This window comes from Sinocyclocheilus anshuiensis, unplaced genomic scaffold, assembly GCF_001515605.1.
Source record: "Sinocyclocheilus anshuiensis isolate Anshui unplaced genomic scaffold, SAMN03320099.WGS_v1.1 scaffold79, whole genome shotgun sequence".
Taxonomy (NCBI): domain Eukaryota; kingdom Metazoa; phylum Chordata; class Actinopteri; order Cypriniformes; family Cyprinidae; genus Sinocyclocheilus; species Sinocyclocheilus anshuiensis.
This window is the reverse complement of record NW_015548213.1, coordinates 331,379-357,073: the sequence shown is the minus strand read 5'-3', so window position 1 is coordinate 357,073 and position 25,695 is coordinate 331,379. Positions and strand designations below refer to the sequence as shown.

The 25,695-nt window shown below is 37.9% G+C and overlaps 1 protein-coding gene across 6 annotated transcripts in view; it reads right to left on the bottom strand.

The window, feature by feature from the left end:
• Positions 1-25,695, bottom strand: part of LOC107653799 (ras-responsive element-binding protein 1-like) — a 55,717-nt gene that overhangs the window by 7,600 nt on the left and 22,422 nt on the right. For 2 of the 6 annotated variants that reach the window (XM_016440623.1, XM_016440624.1), the window contains 7 exons: positions 12,950-13,075; positions 12,082-12,311; positions 7,402-7,491; positions 7,080-7,243; positions 2,357-2,504; positions 2,124-2,266; positions 63-252 (listed from right to left, as the gene is read on the bottom strand). In XM_016440623.1, the coding sequence (XP_016296109.1) occupies positions 63-252; positions 2,124-2,266; positions 2,357-2,504; positions 7,080-7,243; positions 7,402-7,491; positions 12,082-12,311; positions 12,950-13,075 (1,091 nt within the window). Of the gene's footprint in view, positions 1-62; positions 253-2,123; positions 2,267-2,356; positions 2,505-7,079; positions 7,244-7,401; positions 7,492-12,081; positions 12,312-12,949; positions 13,076-20,557; positions 20,695-22,646; positions 22,739-24,248; positions 24,322-24,671; positions 25,105-25,695 lie in introns of those variants that run through there. The other 4 variants (XM_016440626.1, XM_016440625.1, XM_016440622.1 and 1 more) reach the window with 4 other exon arrangements.

Here is a 25,695-nt window from a genome sequence, read left to right as displayed (position 1 = left end):
TCTCAGATATTACAGACAAGATAAAGAACTTTTACATATTGTGCAGATCAAGCACAAGTTACCTGGGCAATTTGCGGGAACTTCTGGCATGAAAAGTCAATGAAAGCCAGATCATTAAAGCCAAGAGGGATGGATGGGTTGTTCTGAATAAAGGGTTGTCCGTTGGGGTCTGTGGGTAGCTGCTTATGGGTAGCTGCATTGTGGCGGAGCAAACTTCGTTGTGTCCGGAATGAGATGCAGCATAAATCACATCTAGGAATAAAAATACTAATGTGAGGTGTTGATTTCAAGAACACACACGTTATAAAAGAATCAATCCGCATGTTATATATGCAAATACGAAATAAATACAGCATCCAATCTACAGTGTACTGTGGAGACATCCGCACAGGGAAAATAGAGCTGGGATTTCCTAAGTGAATTAACTAAGAGCTGGAAAGTCGATGATAACCACACCCTTGCCTACAATGGCACTCTTTCTGTGTTTGTAGGGTGCTGCATAAGACAGCTGGCTAATGTATGTGACGCTGTGCATTGGTCTTGTCACATGCCCTGCCCCTGATCATGGTGATGACGTGTCCATAGGGACTGTAAGCTGCTTTTATCTCAGTAGACAAAGACAATACAATGTAAGGCATAGCATGAACATCCACCTATGCACATAAGGCACATAATGCTTTGAAGTGAAAATAGGGTTAGGACCAATGCTTGAGAATGGTTTAAAAATTTGTAAGTTTTGCATGAGAAAGCCATGAGAAGCAAAATTTAGCTTGCCTGTTACAAAGAGTTCAAGCACTGTTACCTATAATTACACTAAGCACTAAGCTTTCCCTGTCCAGGATGCTGTTGTTTCTATTGGCTATTCTGCAGTGGCTTCAAACGTGGTTCATCCAATCAGGTTTCAGAGTTGGAACTCTTCATTTTATTATAGCATGTATGTATGGGAGTGTCCGTCTTATTGGAAGGGCTGGTTGGGTAAGCCAGATAACACGTCTGTATCTTGAAAAGCATTATTGGGACTTTTGGTATGTGTGTAGTTGTTTTGCTGCTTTTAGAACTCTTCAGAGTGGAACCCAATTCACAGCAGTCTAGATCCTCTTAACTAGCACTCTTAGCTCTTGTGATTACACAGGATTAGTGCTAAATTTGCAGTACTTCCATAGAACAATAATGCTGCTCTGAAACACAATCAGACAGGCCCTGCCAACTTCCTTCTCCCAGAGCCATGCCGTACAGCTATCCATTAACTAGAGGAGGTACCCATCGGTTGGGTGAATATTCTGCAGTCTGACGTCTCCAGGGATACAGCTACAATCTTACACACATGCATGCATGCACACACTACTACAGAGATGTCCTGCAGAATGCATCTTCCTGAAGTCTCCTCCTGTGTCTCATTAAATGCCCCCCAGCTACACAACCTCTGTGGTCTGTCCCCCCTCCATTTTCCCCTCTTTCCTCTTCGTGCCACTCCCTTGCCCTAAGCCTGGGGGCCACATGCGGGGGGAAGGGAAGAACCTCTTAGGCCTCTCAGGAGTGGGAGGGGGACACATCGACAGGATTACAGTCATGTAGGTATGATCATTCTCAGCCAATAACATTTCAGCAAAACAAACATAGTTCCAAACTCTCAAGCTCGATAAGATAAAAGATTTCTATCTAAACCAACCAAATGTGTTTTTAACATGCACCACAATATAAAAGGCAAATCCCACTGAAACAAAATCCCTTTGCATAGTTTGTAAGCAAGAGGAGTTGCCCCGTCTCTATTCGGATGTGTTAAATTATGAGTGTTCCAGCACAAAGCATGCCACTATATCTCCCAGCAACTGCAGGGATCCAGCCTAAATCCCCAGCTACTGGCGTCCCCTTGCAATACAACTCGCACCTCAAACAAAGGGACAACATTCCTGTCTGAGCTTAATGGACAGCTATAAATATACTGAACGGAAAACTGAGTGTAGGAAGGGCCAGAACTGTTCCATTATCAAACCCTAAACTTTGTTACTAAACCTGTCAGTCCTGAATTAAACTCATGCGTCTCTTGTGTTTGTGTTACATAATCAAATTGTTTTTGGAAGCACTTTTCACTGAATTTAATCTACTGATGTATGGGATTGTACCTCAGTGTAGTGTCAGGATGGGACTCCATGTGGGCATCAAAGTCGTTTCTGCAGGTGAGGGTCTTGAAGCAGATAGGACAGGTCAAGACTTCTTCCTGTCCTTTGTTCAAACTCTGCTCATCTACAACGCTATCCTCTTTGACCTGCAGCACACAGGTCACCGTCAGCTATTTGTAGCCCAATTTTGAGAGCACCTCTTGGGGTACTGGATAAGATAGTGGAACTACATTTACCTTTTTGCTGGTTGTCTCCTCTGTCTTCTCAATGTCTTCATCGTGGCTTAGTTTGCGTTTGGCTGTAGAGGTACGTCGTCGCTTACGTGGAGACAGAGTCGGACTGTTGGGGATGGAGCTGGCATCCTTCTCGTGGATCTTCATGTGTCTGAAAACAGACAATGGAGTGTGCTTTAAAACTGCATTTGGGCATTTACAAACAAGCGAGCATCACAAATGATTCTGTTCTTTGCAAAACGCTTGGGCACTACAGGGTTAATGGTTATGGAAGAATTTCTTGGGAAGGAGTTGCATCTTGAGGACATTTACAGATGCCTCCCACTTGTTTGATAGATGAGCAGTTCATGAATAATATTCTAGAAATTAGGGTAGAGGAACCCCTGTTCATCCCATTGGGAGCCAACAGAAAGGACTGTAATGGGAAGACACCAATGGTCTGGAAACTCATGCAATTATCCCACAGCCTCTATATGCGCATATGTGAGTCCAAGATGGCGGGTAGAGATCAACGGAAAAGAGAGTGGTAATGTTGCATGGAGAGGGCCAGAAGTTGATCCTCTGTTATCCAGAGAGATCTTGAGGAAACCAGTCAAGACAAGTAGGAATTGGAGGCCTAATAAAGATGAATGTTAGACTCAAGTAAAAGTTTTAAACCCACTGTTTCCCAAAATATCACTCACACTATACCTATATGACAAAAAGATTTATATTTACTGTACAATCAAAGTTTACATTTCAAATCAAACAAGTCTGCTGGATGAATCCAGGAAGGGGATTAACCGAGCTTTATATCCGTGGACCTATAAAAGTTTATCTCATAAAAGTACTTTGGAAGTGTACATGCATGTGCAAGTGTAAAAAAGGTCAGACATCCCATGGTCTTGCATGTCTCAGTTTTCACTCTGCAGTCAGTGGTTTATTAATAGCAGGCAGTATGTTGGACAGTCGTGTGAGGACCTGACAGGCCGTTATATCTCTCTGCTCTGGACTCTGACTTTGCCTCTGACCAATCACAGAAAACCAGCACACTGACAGCACACAAGTCAGCAAACTCTGATTGGATGGAAATCATCACCACAGTAACCTCATATAGGATGACAGCTTATCCTCTGAAAAATACTAATTAGTTGATTATTGCTAGTACTTAGGAATGGTATGACTGAATCTGAGTCATGCAGATGTGTTTCAATTCATTTAAAATGTAATGGGGCAGTAATGCTTTTTCTACTGCACTAGAATGAAGTTTGCTGTCCTTGAATGAAGGATGTCAGTATGGACATTTCACGAGCAGCCTGGCTAATCTGTAAAGGATCATAAAACTTGTTGATGCATAAACAGGTTCATTCCATCCAATCTAAGCATTCCATCGCGCTCCCGCAGAGCACAGACAGAGGGCACTGTGGTGTCAGAAAGTTTCCTCTCTTCCAAGCAATGTCAGAGCAAGGGCACCCCCTGCAAACCTGTGGCTGTTCAGTGGTGTAACTAAGACCTAAAGAGTTAAAGCAAATAAAAGCAGCCAATCAGAATGCACACTGACTTTCCTCTGTGAAGTTGTGATCTTTCGCCATGGCAGCAGTGTCTCCCTCCTCCTCAGGGCCCCTATCTAACCATGTGATGCTTTGGCACAAGATGGCTGCCTCTTTGTCAACTACATGGACAGCTTCCTTGGACATGCATGAGGCTTCAAAACTATCAGCAAACTTTTTTTCAGAACTGAAAAACTGCTCAAATATTTCTATCAGGTTTCATGTCTTGAATGGACAGCATCTTGGACATATCTAGAGCCCAGAATATAGAAACTGGGCTCAACTTGGTCCACCAGACTTTAGTATGGCCAATAGTTAGTCATTTTTGACAGGAATGAAAACAAGACTTGTACATATGATTCAAGAACACATAGGGCCCTATGCTTTCCACGATGTGGAAAACACGGATGGAATCATGGAATCCAGTCATAAAAACGGAATTTACAGTATAATGCGGAATGTCACGGAATCTGCCAAATTTTGGATGGATAAATCAAAAGTAGGTCAGTACACTTAAATCAAAGTGCGATATGGACTAGTGTCTGTGAATATTAAGCCTCAAAAATAATGATTTAAATATGAATCCTGCATGTTCGATCACGAATGAATGGGGCAGACACGTGGTTTCTTTACTACACACATACTGAAGTGCGCATGACGCTTGCGGTGTTTTCTGCCTCTGCTGCCTCAATATATGAGTACATAAACATGAATATAATCTCTAGAACTGCTCTGAGAGTCACTTCATGAGCATTTTACCATTTCTTTTGAGTAAAACAGAAACTTAAAGGTCTTCACATCAACCCATCAAAACAAAAGTTAACTTGAAGAAACCGTGACAAATATATTACTTAATGTAATGATAGTATTGTTACTAATAATAATTATTAAAACGTTATTTTTAGGGAATATTTACCAGGAAAAAAAACATTTACCAGAATTTATTTAGCAGAAAAATTTAAATACACATTACAGTATTTCTGGAGGAAAAAAGAAGAAAGAATTAAAACATATATATATAAAATCAGTTAATTAGAGATGATTTTGATTATTACAGTTTAATGAATCAAAATTGAAATGGAATCCAGAAAAATGATGGAAAACAGTATTTGGTCAAAATAAATAAAACTGAATTTGGGAAAAAGTAAAACATTTCATAGGGCTTAAAAATGTTTTACTTTTGTTAAACTTTTAATAAATTGCTGTTAAATTGTGTAAGTTTCATGATTTCAATTAATTAGACATGCTTTTTGATTAATAAAAATGTAATTTAATCATTAAAACAGAGTCTAGAAAAATTAAAACGGGGGGGAAAAAACAGAATTTGGAAAAAAAAAAAAAAAAAAAAACTGACTGAGAAAAAATAAAACCGATTTCATAGGACCCTAAAGAACACCCTAGTAACCATTATTAATAAAACTATACTCGTACAAAAACTTTGGAAAAGATGAGATGTTATCAGGACAGTAACAGCTCATGTAGTAAAACCAGATTCCCTTCACATCGGTCACAGCCGCACATTCCATGCAAATCAAACTTAGTGTAGTATTTCCAATTCCGCCCTAATTCCACTTTACTTCTGCTTGCTACCAGAAAACTGCAATTTACAGAGCGCTTATGCAAGGGGCCGTTAAGAGCCATCCACATACACTGATCCCCCAAATACACTTCACCATCAACCTTTGCAACCTTGGGAGGAAGTTCATGTTTACCCCCTCCATCAGCAAGGCCTGCTGGGAGAAGATACCATGACCAAAATGGGGGAGTTGCTTTAAAGTCACTCTTCGCTTCCTGCAAAGCTCTCTCTCCTTAAAAAAAAAGCAAAGGCTACAGAGCTGATGAACCCCAGTGGTAGCACACGTATGAGCACCAACATACACAAACAAACCAACGCCTTTTCATTTATCTTTGTGGTGCACTCATCCTCTGGGCGACTCTTCAGCGCATGTGAAGGCAGGGTGAGGCCTGAGGGATGTAATCAACCAACAAGCTTTCACTTCTCTAAAAAGCCCAACACACACCTCCGAACAGTTCAACTTCTTAAATGATGCTTGATACACTCTTGGGGGTGAACTTTTTTTTGACAACCACCCAAAACACCCTAGCAAATTCTTAGAAGACCTTAGCAACCCTAAAACACCTGAGCAACCACATAGCCACCACTCAAAACACCCTAGCAAGCTGTATAGCAATGCACTAACAACTATTTAAAACACCTTAGCAGCTCTAGAACATCATAGCAACCACTTAAATCACCTTAGCAACTCCAGAACACCATTGCAACCACTTAGAAGACTCTTGCACCTGCATAGCAACACACTAGCAACCACTTAAAACACCTTAGCAACTCTAGAACACATAGCAACCACTTAAAACACCTTAGCAACCCCAGAACACCATAGCAACCACCCAAAACACCTTAGCAACCCTAGAACACCATAGCAACCTCTTAAATTACCTTAGCAACTCTAGAAAACCACTGAAACCACTTAAAAGACTCTTGCACCTGCATAGCAACACACTAGCATCCACTTAAAAGACCTTAGCAACCGTAGCAATCGGTAAAAACACTCCAACAGCTGCATAGCAAAACACTAGCAACCACTTGGTCATGCTGCTCCTGCACATCTATAAATCACACACATGTATAGTTACTCACTGCTGTTTATCACAGCATTTCAGACAAGTTGAGTTTGAATACTCAACGGTTCACAAAGATGTGCATGTATGAAACCATAAACTCAATCCTTAGTCGAAATAATAATTTGATAGTTACACTTTATTAGCTGAAAAACAGTATGAAACCAGGACTAACTTTATAAAGCAATGCACAATTCATGAATATGGTTTAAATTAAAAAAGCTTTAAAAATGTTATTTAAAAAAAGTTATTACCTTTAACCAAAATGCAATAACTTTCCACACCTCTGAAAAGAATTGTGCAACATAACCAAGGCCTTGTGGGTGAAAAAAAAGGTTTCTGCCAAAAAAGTTAATACTCTCAAAATCAAATTATATCCCAATGTATAAAGTCCCACTGAATCTTCCATTTTCCTTAATAATTCATCACATTATGGAAGTTAAATGTGTGCATGCTGTCTTAAGAAAAATTTCTGTTGTGCGAATCAAAATCTTCAACCCAAGTGACACATTTTTGCTCCAGATTGCAAATCATTTTTAGTTTGAAAACTCACTGACCTGTGCATGTTGCCATTGGTGGTGAAAGTCTGATGGCACACAGAGCATGTGTAGGGTCTCTCTCCACTGTGCACTAGCATGTGACGATCCAGAGAGCTCGCCGAGCTCAGAGCCTTCCCGCAGATACTGCAAGAGTGGTCCGAAGTCCCGCTATTGGTGTTGTGCTGGAGAAAAGACATTTGGGTCAGCTAGCTCAATATATTGTCTTGTCTAAGTGGCTTCTGAAAATGCTCAAATATTCCGCCATCTTTGCTAATTTGTACAGACTTTAATTAAAGAAATCAACAGGTATGCAGCAGTATGCTGAACAAGTGCAGGTTACCTGGCGGATGTGCATGGTGAACTGGTGTTGGGTCTGAAAGCTCTTATCGCACAGTGGACAGACGATACACCCGCTGTCATCTTTGGCTTCCTGAAACAAATATGAGATGAACTGTATGTAGTTATAAATCTCTACAGCATACACAGAGCACTGTATTATACTATGTGCCAAAAGCTTGTGTTTTAAAGCACGATGATGCAAATTTGACATCTTGCTGGCACAAAAGCTGTTTTTGCACACCAGAGTACACTTAAAAACAAATATTTTCAAAGTGTATATGTAATAAAAGTTTATTTTGTCAACTTTTATTTTATTTAACTTTACCATTCAAAATGTGGGGGATTTTTAAATGTTTTTCAAAGTTTCTTCAGCACAACAAGGCTGCATTTATTTGATAAAAAAAAAACAGTAATATTGTGAAATATTATTATAAATTTAAATAACTGTTCTCTATGTGAATATATTTTAAAATGTAATTTATTCCTCTGATGCAAAGCTGAATTTTCGCATCATTACTCCAGTCTTCAGTGTCACATGATCCTTCAGAAATCATTCTAATATGCTGATTTGTTGCTCAAGAAACACATCTGATTACTATTAATGTTGAAAACAGATGTTCTGCTTATGTTTTGTAAACCGTGATACTTTTTTTCAGGATTTTTTGATGAATAGTTCAAATGTAGTTCAAAAGAACAGCATTTATTTAAATTAGAACTCCTTTGTAACATTATAAATGTCTTTACGGTCACTTTTGATCAATGTAATGCTTCCTTGCTGAATAAAAGTATAAAAAAATCCCTACACTTTTGAACAGTAGTGTAGATAAGCCTCAAAGCCCATGAAATAAAAGCCACAAAACATTAGAAAAAAATAAATAAAACTCAGCTGTAATATTACATTCAAGAATAAACAAAAGCTAGTCTTATGGTCATCACTTCGAGTCACACATTCAAGGAGCGTGGGTAAAAACACATATGCAGGAGGCAGGGAATGAGGCCTTGTCTTCCGACCTTGAATGTCTTGTCAGAACATGCTGCATGTGTGAGATACTGAGCTAAATTCACTGTTAAATAAACACTTGCTCAACCCCAGGAACTACATCAGTCACTGCTGCACGACCACGGAGCACAAACACTCTACTGTTACACATAAACCACAGCAATACAGTTCACTTTTTTGTGCACGAATGCCGTTTATTTTAATACAGACCACAATCGGGAATCTGAAGATCTTCTGTTTATTAAATTTGAATGTCTTCAAAAATCAATGATCAATTCTCTCCTCCTGCAGTTATGTTTTGTTTTGGAGTTTGTGTATTTTGTGAAGAGCATCTTAACGGAGCGAGAACCGTTTCCTCTTTCTCCTCGAGTGGAAATCTGTGTAAACCGACACCACACACACTGCCTTCCTCTCGCTGCTGTTGACAGTACATCAGATCATTAAAGGGATAGTTCGCCCAAAAATGAAAATTCCGTCATCATTTACTCACTCTCAAGTTGTTCCAAACCTGTATGAGTTTCTTTCTTCAGTTTCTGGTCCCCATTGGGGCCAAACATCTGTTTGGTTACCCACAATCCTCAAAATACCTTTTTTACGTTCAACATAAGAAATAGAGTCATATAGGTTTGGAACAACTTGAATGATGACCGAACTTTCATTTTTGGGCGAACTGTCCCTTTAACTGTCCCTGTTCAGTGAGACCAGTTCCTGTTGTAACAGATCTGATGCCATCACATGACAGAATGCCTTGTATGCTTACTCATATGATGTCATAAAATAAATGCGTAGCTATTATCTCATAATATATATAAAGAAAAAAACAAGAGAGCCCTAAATAGACGCTCATGTGATCTACAAACACACAAGCGGTTAAACTAGACTGGAATCTTCAAAAACATCTCTAGGAAGAGAAGAGCACTTCCTTTTCCTCTGGTGGCATGCTGGCGTAGGGCTTGTTTTCCTTCTGTGATAAATAGACGCTCATGTGATCTACAAACACACAAGCGGTTAAACTAGACTGGAATCTTCAAAAACATCTCTAGGAAGAGAAGAGCACTTCCTTTTCCTCTGGTGGCATGCTGGTGTAGGGCTTGTTTTCCTTCTGTGACTCTCTTGGCTTCGGTTCAGGACCAGCGAGCGCCAACTGCTCAAGCTGACCGTATTTACCATTCTGCATGTTATGAGGGGAAGTGTCATTCACAGACAACGTTTGCTTTTTGACCTTAATTGGCAGTGATAGTTTCGTCATATAAGGAAGTCCCATTCATTTCATCATCACAAGAGTCATACTGACCTGCTTAAAATAAGTCTATAGGTCATAAATTGGTTTAATCCACTTACTACGCACTACCATTCAAATGTTTGGGGTCTGTAAGATTTTTTTTAAAGAAACTAATACATTTATTTATTAAGGATATATTAAATTTATCAAAAATGGGGGTAAAGCTTTCTATTTCAAATAAGTACTGTTCATTGCTGTTTTTCCTAAAATCTTGAAAAAATGCATCACAAAATGTGAAGCAGCACAACTGTTTTCAACACTGATAATCATAAAAGTTTCTTAAGCATCAAATCAGCATATTAGAATGATTTCTGAAAAATCATGTGACACTGAAGACTGGAGTAACGATGATGCTGAAAATTCAGCTTTGCATCACAGGAATAAATGACATTTTAAAATATATTACAATAGAAAAATGTGATTTTTAATTGTAATAATATTTCACAATATTTCTGTTTTTATTGTATATATTTCCTCAAACAAATGCAGTCTTGATGAACACAAGATACTTCTTTCAAAAAGCATTAAAAAAAATGTGTACTTTTGAAAAGTCGATTTCCTTGGATGATTCAAAAAGTGGATGTAAATGCTGTAAGGCATTTTTCTATTATTATTTTTTTCACCGTTACAATTCATGGTGCACCTGAGCAAACACCTGTTAGCAATTTTTATTTTTTACCGGTTTTGTCTGAACCTGTTTGTGTTCAGCAGTACCTGTCTGCAGTGTTCTGTACTTTGGCGCGTCTCTTTATTCTCAGTTAATCCAGTAAATTACACAACACACTGTAAACTTCTTTACTTTTCCTCAAAAGGACCGATAGAGGCCTGAGAACTAGACTACAGCCTCTCCAGGTGAAACACTGCCTACTGGCTAAAAGATCACACACTCAAATTTCTATTCTGCTCTCTAGATATAACTCATGTCTTTCAATGCAAATTTATGAGATTTTATACCTATATATAATATCCTACAGGCAAAATTTAAATGTTTTTTTTTTTTTAAGTGGAAGGAACACATTTAAGGGGGGTGGATGGTTTGGATCCAAAACTTCAGAGACTAAACTTCCCCCCAGAGTTCCACAGGAGTGTTAAGGGGTTAAAAGCGACACCTGTTGTCCCACACCGGAGTGTTAAGGGATGAATTGCATGCTCTAATGGGAGCCATGTGATGCAGCCGGGTGAACAAAAGGTGGATTGAGATGCCAGTAGACCATTTGTCACTTTCCGTTTTAAAAGCAGGATACTGCATCCATAAAGTCCTTCCCACCTGTACTACTTTCTAACCACAAAAACACGTATATAAGCAGCAGCTATTCATTATTTAGAGCTGCATTCAAGTTAACTTTAATCTTAAATCGCTAGTGTGCAAAATTTAAATGTTTTTTTTTTTTTAAGTGGAAGGAACACATTTAAGGGGGGTGGATGGTTTGGATCCAAAACTTCAGAGACTAAACTTCCCCCCAGAGTTCCACAGGAGTGTTAAGGGGTTAAAAGCGACACCTGTTGTCCCACACCGGAGTGTTAAGGGATGAATTGCATGCTCTAATGGGAGCCATGTGATGCAGCCGGGTGAACAAAAGGTGGATTGAGATGCCAGTAGACCATTTGTCACTTTCCGTTTTAAAAGCAGGATACTGCATCCATAAAGTCCTTCCCACCTGTACTACTTTCTAACCACAAAAACACACGTATATAAGCAGCAGCTATTCATTATTTAGAGCTGCATTCAAGTTCACTTTAATCTTAAATCGCTAGTGTGCAAAATTTGAATTAGTGTTACGCCATCACAGTACATTAAAAACAGTATGCAAAATCTGCCAACTGTAGATGACCGTTTTTAAATGCATTAAACAAATTAAAATGTAATTTTAAAGTCATTTATATAGCTAGATATTACACAACTTGATTGTGTGCAATGCAACGTTATGAAATGGTAATAAGCCACAATGGTGGACTGTCTGGTTACGTGCTTAAAACTGTAAACTTTCTCATCAGCAGCAAAATACAAACTTTTGTATAATAGAAGTATGCGAATTGGAACGCATCCAAGGACACTGCCATGGCTCGTCTGATTGGTTTATTTGTGGACTAAGTCAGTACGAGTTTGTTTTGAAATTATGAATCAGTGCGAGACATTTCAGTGTTGAGTTTGGATCATAAATATATTTTGTGTTTTATAACCACAAATAGTTCTTGTTTCCGACCGCAAAATGACATCAACACTGTCTCTGCTGCACAAAATACTAGGAAACATCTTCTGTGTTTTACTTTTACTTTACTGTTATTACATATATAAATTTTAATAGCAGGTTTATGCATGTAAATCCATGTATATTCGCTAATATCACATTTATCAAGTATGCATGTGATTTTCACTCTTATTCTTCGTAACCTCTTACCTGGGTCTTTCTTCCACTGCGGTTGGTGCTGAGGCTTTTGATGGACACCTTACTGGGCGTGGTGTGGGCGGAGTCTACGCTGCCGTTAAGCTGAGCTGCTTTCATCACAGTGCTCATCATGGAGTTAATGGAAGACAGGTCCACCCCATCGGCTACCTCCATCTCTCCGTCTAATCTATTCTGTCCGTTCTCCCATTCATTTGCTTCCTCCTCTACACTGGTAGAACTCTCTGTGGATGTTTTCATTTCTTTGTATTACTTTAATGAATGATAGGTAGAAAGATAGTGACAGACAGAGCAACAGACAGAAAGATAGAACAAATGATGGATGGATAGATGGATAGAACAATAGATGGGTAGAAAGACAGATGGATCTATAGATCAATAGCTAGAATGATAGACACAACAAATGATAAATAGGTGGATAGAGCAAAGGATGGATGGATGGAGTAAAAGTGATAGAATGAACGACAGATGAATAGAAAGAATGATGGATCGATAGATCAGTAGATAGAACAATAAACAAAACAATGATGGATAGAATGATGAACAATGAATGGAAAGATAGATGATAGAGCGATACATAGAAGGAATGATGGATAGAACAATAGCTGATATAAAGATAGATAGATAGATTGCTCAATAGATAGAACAATCGATAGGATGATAGATGGATAGAAGAAACAACAGATATAAAGATAGAGCAATGGAACGAACAATGGGTGGATGGAAAGATAGATAGATAGATAGAGTGAAAGAAAGAGCGATAGATTAAGTGATATATAAAATGACCAATAGGACAACTGATGGATGATAGCTAACAATGCTAACAATAGATAGATAGATAGATAGATAGATAGATATTTACCTGTGTGTGTTGTTTGTGTTCCTGTGGGGGCGGGGCTCTGGCGCTCATCGCTTTGCTCCGCCTCCTCCCTAGTAAGGGTGCAATTTGCAGATTCTGTTCTTGCCTCCTCTGTTGTATTTTCCATAACTTTGGAGAAAAAAAGAAAAAAAGGTATGCAAATAAACCAAGGATGCTTTGATTGCACTGGAAGAACAGCTTGTATCTTATAGTAACTTGACATTCAGAAAACAGCTAGTTACAAGCGTATGTCCAACGCAAGTGTGTAAGAGTCATTATAAAAACAGAGTGTGATGTCATAGCCAACTATGAAGTTTCATTCTGTATTCTCTTTCTAGCAAAGGTTAGGAAAAAATCAGAGATCTGATTGGCTGAAACAACTGGCAACATCATAGGTGTGGCCTATGAAGCCATGATTGGTTTAATCCAATTTTTGGACAACTACAGACGGCCACACAGGAAAATCTCTGCTTTAGTGGGCGCCGGCATGGCAGATGGCTGTTGATGCTAATCTGGATGAGCAGGGGGGGTCTAAGCGCTACTTTTAAGAGGGGAAGGTCATAAGGGGTTCGTTCCTGAGGGGATGATGGGAGATGCTCGAGGTACATCGACCTAAAAAGCAGCACTCTAAGTGTTGATTATGATTTAATAAGTGTGCTAATGACTAAAAGAGATTGATAATGTGTTAAAACGAGGGAGGGAGAGTTGGAACAGTTGTCAAGAGGAAGGACGGGAGAGATTTGGGAGGGTAAAACGATGGAGAAAAGAAGGAGATTCTCTCTTTGCTAATTGCCTTTTCCCATCCGCAGCCACACAGGAAGCTCCTCTGCAGTCTGGGCCGCTTCCTCTTTTGGAGAGAGGATAAGGGAATGTGTGTCTGGGTGTGTGACAAGGCTGTTGGACAACAGGATCTGCTGCTGGCTGGACCAAAACAACATGGTAGATATGATCAGGGGGGCCAGCAAGAGACACTTCACATACGCCTTGAAGCTAAATGGAGGTAAACCAAATTCCTCCAGAAACAGCCTGCAAGCCAAGTACTGAATGCACTCGATTAGAAACGTACAACTGCAGCTGAATGTAGATAGTCCATACTCCTTAAAATAACTAAAGAGGAGGTTGACAAGCAAATTCTATTCACTTTAGTGACAACTAATTATAAATTAAGAAATGATATCATATCACCCTGTGGCCTGTATAGTAGGAGAAAAACAGTAGCATGTCTGAATGCGTAGTTTTCTTAAAAACAACAGATGAATGGATGACTACCCTAGTGACAAACATATACTGAAATGTATTTGAAATACATTTACTTTGTGCCAAGTATATTACAAATACATTTACATGTTTATGTCCTTAATAAAAATCGTAAAGTAAAACGTTTTACAAAGATAAAAGGCATCATCTTATGGAAGCCATAAACAAGCATCTCATCAAAGCTCTCATTAGTCAAGATAGGGCCGCTCCTCTGATAGGATGTTTGCATGATGGGCGGGGCGTTTTTGCAGGAAAATGAACAGTTGATGAATGTGTTGGGAGACAAACTAGTACTATGAATCAAAGAGAAAACCAGAAAGATGCTGGAAATAAGAAGTGCACGTTGAGAAATGGGAGAGGAGCGAAAACCTGTATTCGGGTGTGGAAAGTCGAGTAAGAGACTGTTGGGTTCTGTTGATGATTAGAGGTAGAAAGACAAGGGATTACACAACAGCAGGGCAGGTTTCGAGTTGTGCAAGGATTTGGGGTGGGGGTTTGGGGCGAGAGTGAGCGAAGGAGAGCTGTACTTGTCATAAGATTCTCGCTCTCTTGCGGGTGGAGGGAGTTGGGGGGCTGCTGTTACTACATCTGTTCCCACCCATCACTCTCACTTTCCAGCACACACACACACACACACGACAGAAAAAGCTTTTTGCACATCCTTGTTAAAACAAGTCAAACAAAAGACAAACGGTGGGAAAGCAGAGGTGATTTTGGGAGACTATGACGAGAGAATATGTTATGGGCGTGCTGGTGTGTGCGTTCGTGTATGACTGTATGTGAGCTTTTTGAGCGTTTGTGTGTTAGTCAGAAGCACACAAGAGTGGAAAAGTCCTCACACGGTGCCAAACCGTGCAAGCAAGAATGCCTCTGCTGCTCCCTCTCTCTCTGTGTCTCTCCATCTTGTTTCGTCTCCCATCTGTCGCTCACTGCTTTTCCTCACTCATCCTACATAAACATCTTCAAATATCCTCTAAAATATTCGAAAATGTGAATGCTTACTTTTGAAAAGTTACATAAAACAAACAAAACTACTTTAAAATGGTAGGAAATTTTTTTAAATGCTAATCAAAAAATCAGTAAACTGAATGCATTTCTTTGCTACCAAAAAATGTTTCACAACAGGGTGTCAGTTGGAATAAGCCACTAGCTTTAACCACTGGGAAATCTTAAACGAGGCATTACAAAATTAGATAAAATATGGTCACACTTTATTCTCGCTATTAACAAACCATTAACTACGACTTTTGCCTCAAAAAACTCCTAATTTTGCTGCTTATTAATAGTTAGTAAGGTAGTTGTTAAGTTTAGGTATTGGGTAGGATTAGGGATGTAGAATATGGTCATGCAGAATATGTGCTTTATAAGTAATAATAAACAGCCAATATATTAATAATAGGCATGCTAATAAGCAACTAGTTAATAGTGAGAATTGGTTCTTATACTAAAGTGTTACCTAAAATATTTACTAAACTAATACACTAGGCATTCCAATGATTATAGCTATTTCTGCAAGTGTGCATTTATGCAGGCCTTGCATTGCATTGATGCTAGCCAATATATTAATTTTTGACACTATTAAATTCAAATCAAATCAGTCAAAACCAGACTTTTTTTAAGCAAAAGTTTTAAAATAAGCTAAAACAAATAAAAATCAAGGTATCTCTTTTGATTCACCCCAAACTTCTGTAATTTTACAATTTAACTATTTTAATATTACTTATAATTGAGTTATTTATTTGAATCTATGAACACTACTAAATTCTATAAAGAAAGAAAGAAAGAAAAGAGCAGAGAGCCACTGGTTTAACATTTAAGGCCAACATATTTATGATGCTACACAAATTATCAATCAGTGCAACAAAAAGTTGGTTTCAGCTTGACGTTTCTAACTATCAATGGCTTGTCCTTCTTTCTACTTTACCACGAGACACACATATGATGCTGCCAAGTCCAAATAGCTATTTATTAGAGAAGCATACCTAAATCTAAATTTACCTTAAAACTTGGGCCTGAAGCCAAAGCATCCACTCTAACCACAAAGCTGCCAATGTACGAAAAACGTACAATTTAAACGTACGATTTAGTCAAAAACCCTGGCAACCTTGTAAGATACCGACAGTCCTAGCTTACATTCGGTAGGAGCTCTTATAAAGTAATTGGCCTGGCATCTGGGATGCAAATGACAGAGTCGGGTGGGTTGGGCCTGTGAGGATGGCTGTCAGACAATAGCTCCGAGCCAAACTGCCAAAAATGACACGTGCACTTCAAAAGCAAACAGATACAGAGCGACCATAGTGCCGATTCTCAGTTACCTGTTGGGAAGAGGTCTTGAATGGCTTTTATAAAGGGAAAGGAGAGGATAAAAATATAAATGTTCTTCCAGAGTGGGAGAAGGTTTGAAAAAGAGACTAGTTTGCTTTGTGGTTTAACTGAGAATAGGTCTGCAATGAGGCAAGGGGGGTTGTGACAGCAGTAAATCCAGTGGCCATATGTTGGCTGTTTATTACAGCCTCCAGTGTCTTCCTTGACAGCACGGCACTCAAAAGGAAACAGGAGAAATCTCATGTGTGAAATAATAAGAATGAGCTAACACATATAAATGAGGCGGCAGAGGAAGGAAGCTACAACTTATGTACGCTTACTGCTCTAAGCTCTTGGTGTAAAAGAAGAGTTTCATAGTAGCCGCTTACAGTGTTGGGGAGTAACTAGTTACATGTAACAGAATTACGTAATTTAATTACAAAATAAATGTAACTAATCTGTTACAGTTACTGAGAAATAAATCTGTATTTAACCTCAGAACAATATCAAAGTAAAAAGAGGTGCTAAAGTCTAAATTTGTGGTGGCTGTTTTAAAATGAAATGATTATAATCTCAATTCAAGTGATGAAGTATTTTGAAAGTCTGACAGTAATTAGTGTTGAGTCCTACTGTAAGATTCACCCTGCGTGGTTTAAATGTTTCAAAATGATTAACAGTTGAAAACATTCATTAGAAATTTAGAAAAGTAATCAAAAAGTAATCAAATGTAATCAGTTACATTAATAAAGTAATTGAAATAGTTACACTACTTATTACATTGTAATCTGTAACCTACTAAATTTCCAAAGTAACCTTCCCAACACTGGCCGTTCGCATCTCTTCTCCCTACCAATCATATGTTTGAGTGACTCCGAGCGACTGGGGCCTTTCCTCCACCCTTCCATGTCCTGACTTGCCAGACCGAGCAACACAAAACCTCACACACAAATGATAAAGTCAGTGAATTCAGTCACCAGTTTATGAACTTTTCACGTTCGGTCTCTCTAACTCTCTGAGGGCAAAGATCAGGGTATCAGTAGAGCACTGTGTTTACAAAGACCAAGAGAAAGGGGGTTGGTCTGGGGCCAAACTAGGACAGAGTGGAAGGAATATTACTAGTACTCCCTCTCTTACTTGCATAAATCACACATTCAAAAGTCATTCGCCCTTGAGTTGACTGTTGGGTATTACACAAGCGTTGGCTCAGAGGGGAATAAGCCTCTGAACTTTACGTAATGGCCTACTGAACTAGCATTGTGCTCGAGGCAAAACACAACGGGATGTTATAAACCCCATTTAAAGTCAAAAGAAATGTCCTGAGGCACAACATTCTCCTCGGTAGCATGCATCGTATGGCCATCCACTATGAAAATCACCGCAATCAGCCAAATCCTGTAACCTGATCCACAAGAACAGTGAGTTTCCAAGACAATTAAAAGCACGAATTAAGCAACAAAATGTGAGATGTGTCCTGTTAAAGTTGGTATTAATGGACCTTGCGATTGGATTGTAGTCAGTGTTGTTTGGTAACTGCTGTTTGTAGGGCTGAAATATTAATCCAACACTGCAAGTCAAACAAGTTTATAACACATGCACTTTTAGGCAAATTAATAAACAGCAGCGAAATACAACAATGTAGAATGAAGAGGTCTCTAGACTTGTTTTAAGCTGCGGTCACACTAGATTTTAGCATGCAAAATGTCCTCTGATGCTGCAATGGTCGTGATATGACATCATGGTCTGCAGCGTCTTTTTAAAAACTTAAATTCAACACATAACAAACAATAATAATAATTAGGGCTGGGTAAAAAAATATCGATATCTCGATATTAATCGATTCTCATTTTTACGGAACGATATCGATTGCTAAATCCCAAGAATCGATTAGTCTAGCCTGTTTTCAGTTAATGGACGGAACATTGAAGGGTACTTCCCATCCAATAAATCGCAATAAGCATTGTGCTTTGGTGCTTTTAATATGAAGCAAAGTCTCAGATTTCAATTTCTGTCCATTGTATTGCAGTATTTAAACAATAAATGACGTTTTGGCGCTGTTGAAACTGATAATCTCCTCCACATTAATACCAGTTTCAGCACAAAATTGTTATGAAGCAAAGTTTCAGATTTTAAATTCTGTCCATTTTATTACAATATTCAAACAATAAATACCGTTTTGGCACTGTTTAATGTGGAGTGACAGATCGCTGTAGTGCCTCAGTTCAACAGACGTGGTAGCACGAGGCGCACGTGAACTGATCATCTCCTCCACATTAATACCAGCTTCGGCACAAAATAAACATGACTAAATGTCCAAAGGTAAGTTAAAAGAAAGAGTACAACTTTACAATCTGTATCCTGTCTCATGTAATCGTTCAATCAGTGTTTCAGCCGCGCAAAGACGTCAATATAACGGCTTGTAAACAATGTCACATAACGTCACATTTACCTGAGAAACAAACATATTCAGTGACCATAAACTCATTAGTCAGCCAGAAAAATAAACTGTAGAGAGGGGTATTTTGATAAATATATGCACAATATAACATATTCATTATAATTTTTACTGTTCTTATGTTTATGTTTGAATAAATCCATCAATTTTTTTATGACAGCCACCATTTAAATGTTTATATTTTTTTTTAAATGAATTGAAGTAAAAATATTATTATGTAATTGTAACTTTATTATTTTAAAAACTTCATTAAGTGTAATTTTAGCAGTTGTAGGCTATAGCTTACAAATCAGTCAATTTTAACCTTAAATATTATAGTAATGTAGTACCAAATGACTCTCATGTATATTTTACAGCATTAGTTTTTAGATAGTTTTTTTCCTTGAGAAAATTTGGCAAGTACTGTACATCCAAAATAATCGACATTGAATCAAATCGAATTGGTAATCGAATCGAAAGCTTGTGAATGAGAATCGAATCGTGAAAGTTGTGTCAAAACCCAGCCCTAATAATAATACCAAAAATAAAATAAAACCAATAATAACAATCTAAAATGTAAAAACTTACAATCTACTCCACTTTCCTGCAGCGCTGCAGTTTTAAATTGATCTTCTTTTAATTCAGTTACGAGGTCATGCTGTGACGTATCGATCTGCTGTTGGTCACAGGGTATCACGTGATGCGAATTCGCAGGTCAGAGTTCACCAAGTTTGAACTTTGGAACACAGCGAAATGCTAAACTTTTCGCATGGGCTTGCGTTTCCGGTCTGAAGCATTTGTATGCGTATGAATGGAAGTCAATGGAATGAAAAGTGCAGTGTGACCGCCCCATGTTTGTCACCAGGTTTCCAATTAAGATTAATAAGACTTATATTTTCTTCCCTTTTGGTTCAATATGAATCCCTATTCGAATATTTTAGTGTTGCTTTGTTTTTAAAGTAGCAGAAAAATGGATTTTGCAGAGTCTTTCCATAATTTACTGATAAAAGTCAATAAATGACAGACAATACACAATTCCGGTCCTGTGTGCTTCATTGCAGTATGTTGTGATGAGTCTCTATCTGTTTGGAAGACATGTTCTGGTTTAGAAATGATGGGTTTCTGGCATTTTTCAGACATTTTAAGGTGTTACAGGGTGTTAAAGAGAGTAACCTGAACTGGACTAACCAAAGAACTACCATACAACATATTTAAACCGTCATAATTCTGCAATCAGTTCCATGTGACCTAAACAGCCTAATCTAGTAGTGTGAGAAAAACAGACCTCTTATTAAATACTTCCTCTATAAAATCAGTTCAATGCACCAAGAGCAGAACAGAAACAGATATGCTAAGCAAAAATATAAAAACGGGTGGCTGAGCACAAACACACACTAACACATGCATCAGAAGCGTCTATGCATTCATCTGACATTTTTCAATCTAAAACAAGCTTTTTATTGTCTTTTAATTCTCCAACACTGTAAATCTCAGTTGTTTTAAAGGGGTCATATGATGCTATTTTAAAGATCATTATTATGCACCAAGAGCTTGTAACACTCCAAAGAGAAAGGAAAAATTTAAATCGCATCATATGACCCCTTTAATGCAATGTTTACCACAAGCTGAAGTCTTTTTGTACGGCTGTTGTTTACGGTGAAATCCCGGTATCTCCTTCATCTCTGCAGCCACTCAAACAGGTTTTTGGTGGATGACAGACTGCCTCACGTCACAAAGAGGCCTCAGGCCCACACAACCATGCGTCACCACCAGCTCAACGTCCTATCAAACACCTGAGTAAAACAACGCATTGTACCACGATGGAAAAGTCTCACAGAGCAGAAAAGGCGACATCTAATGCATTTTGTTATCATTGTTAAATGCCCTGCCAGTGTGTGATAAATGGTTGGGTCCTGTTCCGTGACTTTCAACAGATGCGCCACAAGTCTGAGCATGGGAGACTGCAGGCGCTCGAAAGAGCGGCTTGAGCAACAGGCCATGACTCACAGGAGCGCTCGGAGTCAGTTATCTGAAAACTAAACATGCTCCTATGAATAGACGTCAGTTTGAGCACATCCAAAGTAACAATCTAACAGCCCTGAGAATTTCATTCCATATTGGCGCAACAAAGATAATAATAAAATTGCAAAGGCTGCTGTAATTCTTGGGTAATTCTGCTGTATTTTGTGTAAAAGAATGTATGTCTTTTAGGAGCATCATACTTTCACCTAGATAACACAGCTGTTTTACAGAAGAGAATGTTGACCTTTGACCCTGCTACCTGAGAACATTTAAGAACGAGAAATGGAAAAGTAGCTAATTCTCATTTAGACTCAACAAACTGTTCAATGAACCACGGAGATGAATAAGAAATACACTGAACAGAACATTAGTTAATGCAATAGTTATAGTGAAATAATATTTTTACAGAATGTATTAATCTTGGTTAACGTGAACCAATTTATATATTTTATATAATATAAGTTTAACAATTTTCAAATTATACATGGTATAAAATAAACCAAATGAATTAATATACTGTGGAAAAACATTATAATTTACAACTGTAAATAATAAATTATCATTAACCTACATTAATAAATGCTATAAAAGTAGTACCTTATGCATTAACTAATGTTATCAAAATTTAAGTTCATTTTGTTAATGCTTTACAATAAGGAATCTTTTGTTAACTTTGGTTAAATGTATTAACTAACATGAGCAATATAATTTGTACAATGATAGTACAAAATGATCAGTTAATAGTTCATAAAATGAAATTGTTTATTGTTCGCTCATGTTAGTTCAGTGCAGTGTTAATGTGAATCAATAAATGCTGTAGAAAGTTTGTTCATTGGTAGTTAATGTTAACAAACTAAACCTTACTGTAACCTTGTGTCTCACCACAATGGTAGTCTCTATCTTTATCTTTGACATTTTTTCATTATCAACACCTGTACTGGTGACACAATTTAAGTCTACTTCCATTTAGTTTTAAGTCTAGCCTTTGTCTGGTATTTTGTCTTTACATCAATGCGCATTCTTTTTCTTCAAAGCAACAAACACAAATACATTTTTCAGATTCCTTCCTGCATCTTGATGCAAAGTCATTCCATAACCGCCCTACCTGAACCGAAAACGTCTCGTGTTTGCAGCACAAGAGTCTTAACGCAACACTGACAGATCCCAGCTTCATGCAGCAGACGTTAGCATGTATATGAAGTGCATGTGACGTCTGAAGAGCTGAAAGCAGATTGAGAGTTCAAGCTTAAAGGTTCTTGTGCAAAATAATAAACTGACTTGACAAATAGTAGATTCGCACATCTGTTTTGTTTACCTAACTCGTTATCAAAAAGATTCAACGCCCATTAAGCTGCATACATGGCTAGCTTCACTGTTTTTGCACTAATGGGCCGCATGCACACTGCAAAAGAGTGGAAGAGCTGAATTTGATGAATGACAGAGCAAAGGAATGTGTGGCATACTATGAAGTACGAGTTTGACTGTGACTGTGGGACAGCGAGGATGAACAGACATGTGGATGAAAGGATGAAATAAAAGAAGGAGAGATAAAACTCAAAGTTTCAGGTGAAACTTGTGGGCGGGACTTGATAAGCAGGCCAGTCATCCATGCTGCATGTACAAACAGTGAGGATGCTCACGCGGACAGGCAACCTCGGCTCGGACCAGACGGTGAGGTATATTTACCCGTCCTCAGACGAGGTTGTGTTATTCTGCTGCCGTTCGGAGGTTGAAGAGGGACCGCAGTGCACCTCGTGTGTCAGCAACCACTGCTCACACTGCAGGGAGACCACAAACAGCGAGTTTAATATGCATGCCTATGAACACACACACATACACACACTTTCTTTCGGGATGAGACTTTTGACCTTGAAATCTGTTATAAAGTAATAAAAGCATTGCAAAACCTGCTGTGTTGAATCATAGCCCTCAGTGGCTGGAGTTTGACCTGCAGTCATGGTACAATTTAACTCGCATCAAAAAGGCTGCTTTGAATCAATACAAGTTAGTAGTTCAAGTTCTAGAAATCGCCCTTGATATGTTTGTTTAGAAAATACTTCAGTCCGGTTAAAACAACATACAGCAGAAATTTGTCAGTTGCTGTAAATGTTTGAGTAATACTTCTATTTTGGCTACGCGGCCAGTGTGGTACAATCATTCTTACAATGATTCAATCAAAAGACTCACAAACTCTGAACCTACCGGTTTGAATTATTCTAACAAATCCTTCACTGAATCATTCAAAGTAGTTACTGAATCAACATCTGACTCACTTATTGACTTACTTTCAGTGATACATATTTTATAGGTTTGTGAAATCAAATTTCTTATAGGTTTACTTTAAATATTTTCACATTTTCAAAATAATTTTTCCATTAAAATGTATATATAGCGATATAACACTACCATTTGAAAGTTTGGGGGTCAATTTTTAAAAGAAATTAACCCTTTTATTCAGCTTGGATTCATTAAATTGACTAAAAGAGGCGGTAAAGACATTTATAATGTTACAAAAGAATTATATTTCAAATAAATACTTTTCATTCCATTTCTAATGTTCTACCCACCAAGGAATTCTGAGACAGACAGACAGATACATAGATATGAAGCAGCACAATCATTTTTAAAATTGATAACAAATGCCTCTTGCCCAGCAAATCATGCATACATTTTTTCATTATTTTAAATTGTAACATTATTAAGACATTATTAATAACTATTAAAAAATTCTAAATAAAAAACGTTTGAACCCCTGCTTTTGAATGGTAGTGTATATTGTTATCTAGAATTCTTAAGAATATTGCAAAAATACATTTTTGCTTATACAGCCCATTTCTATTTACTTTTATGTGATAATACTGTCAGCTATTACTAAGAGTAGACGTTTTTTAACTTGCAGTTGCTAAAAATATAAAAAGGAAAAAAAAAAAATTATCCCAACTAAGAGCAGACTAGACTAATTTTAACTTGCAGCTGCTAAAAATATAAATAGAAAACTTGCTAAATTACTTGTTTGTTAGAAGACTAGTATTTTATTACTTATATTTTATAATATTTCTGACATTATCTAAATGATTTAAACAAATTCTGCTGATTTTCACCAAAAACCAGCACAGGAAAACTTTGCATATTCTGTCTAGGCCTGCTCCTAATAAACACAATAAGGAGTTGTTTAGCATCATTTGTTGCATCACTAATCAGTGATTGGCCCGTTTAACGTCTGTTAGCTGTCCGCAGACAGGATGGAGGGATACAGAGATGCACAGACGAAGAGGAGGAGAGACTTACGTAGCTTTATCCTCTTTGTGCAGGAGCTTTTCAAAAGAGAGGAGATGTGCAGAGGGGGTGATGGAGCGTGAGTCTTTAAATTAGAGAGAGGGAGAAGGGGACGTAACTGACTGAAGACAGATGACCATAAAAAGTTCACAGGAAACTTTGCCGTTGGTGGTGGGGGATGGAGACAAGATGGAGAGACGAGCGAAGGAGTCGTCAGAGGAGAGATGTGAGAGAGATGGAGGATGGGATGAGAGAGACAGGACAGAGATTATCAGATTAGTGGCTGGTAAGACTGCCTAATTGAGAGGCAAAGAGGCAGGTATGATGGCCTGGGTGGAGGAGACATTTTAGGTTGCTGTGGACTTTAGCCATGCCAGTGTGTGTGTGTGTGTGTGTGTGTGGATGGATTTTAAGCTCTGCCCCTGTCAAACACACCCAGCTTGCGTGTCTTCTCCCACGTTACACTGCTTTGATGATGATGGCAGAATACTGACTGTATTCAGCGACTGTTATTGGCTTTGGTGTGAATCGCACAGTAGTCAGAGGAAACAAAAGGAGAGACAAAGTGAGGAATACATCAGCAAACAAGCAGGCCAGATTGGTTTTACACAGCCAGCATCCTTGATGCATTACCACTGTGATTTAACAAGTGTATTTTTTTTTAAAGTAAACAATATATATAATACATTTGTAGCAAAGTAGCTTCCATATTACACCCAAGTCTCTGTAATAGAGATTCCATTCACATCTTTTAATGCACATTTTAGGATAAGATTGCAAATTTGCATATAAACTAAGTTTATGGTAACACATTTACCAAATACACTACCATTGATAAGTTTAGGGTCAGTATGATGACAAGGATGCATAAAACTAATCAAAAGTGACAGCAAATAATTTTATAAGTTTACAAAATCTTCTATTTTAAAGAAATGCTCATCTTTTGGACTTTATGTTCAAAGAACCCTGCAAAACTGTATCACAAAAATATATAGCAGCACAAACTGTTTTCAACATCGATAATAAATGTTTCTTGAGCAGCAAATAAGCATATTAGAATGATTTATGTAAAAAAAAAATTGAAAATTCAGATTTTCCATCATAGGAATTTTTGCTGTATTTTTGACTAAATGAATGCAGACTTGGTGATCAGAAGAGACTAATTAAAAAAATAAAAAATAAAAAATTCTCCCCAACGGTAGTGTAGATTCATATATACACATCAAAATAGTCATGTGATTTTATCCATGTCTTGTGACTTAATTTGCCGTCACTCCCATTCATTACTGAAGTGCAAAATTATGCCACAAAGTTTAATGCTGTGGTTATAGAGTTTGTTCAAATCTATAACCTTAAGTATGAGCACCAGTTATAGTGAGACATTCTTTGCGAACACAACTAATTAGATGAGTCTCTAGATTCAGACTTTAACAAATAGTTTGTTGAAAAAAAGTTAAAG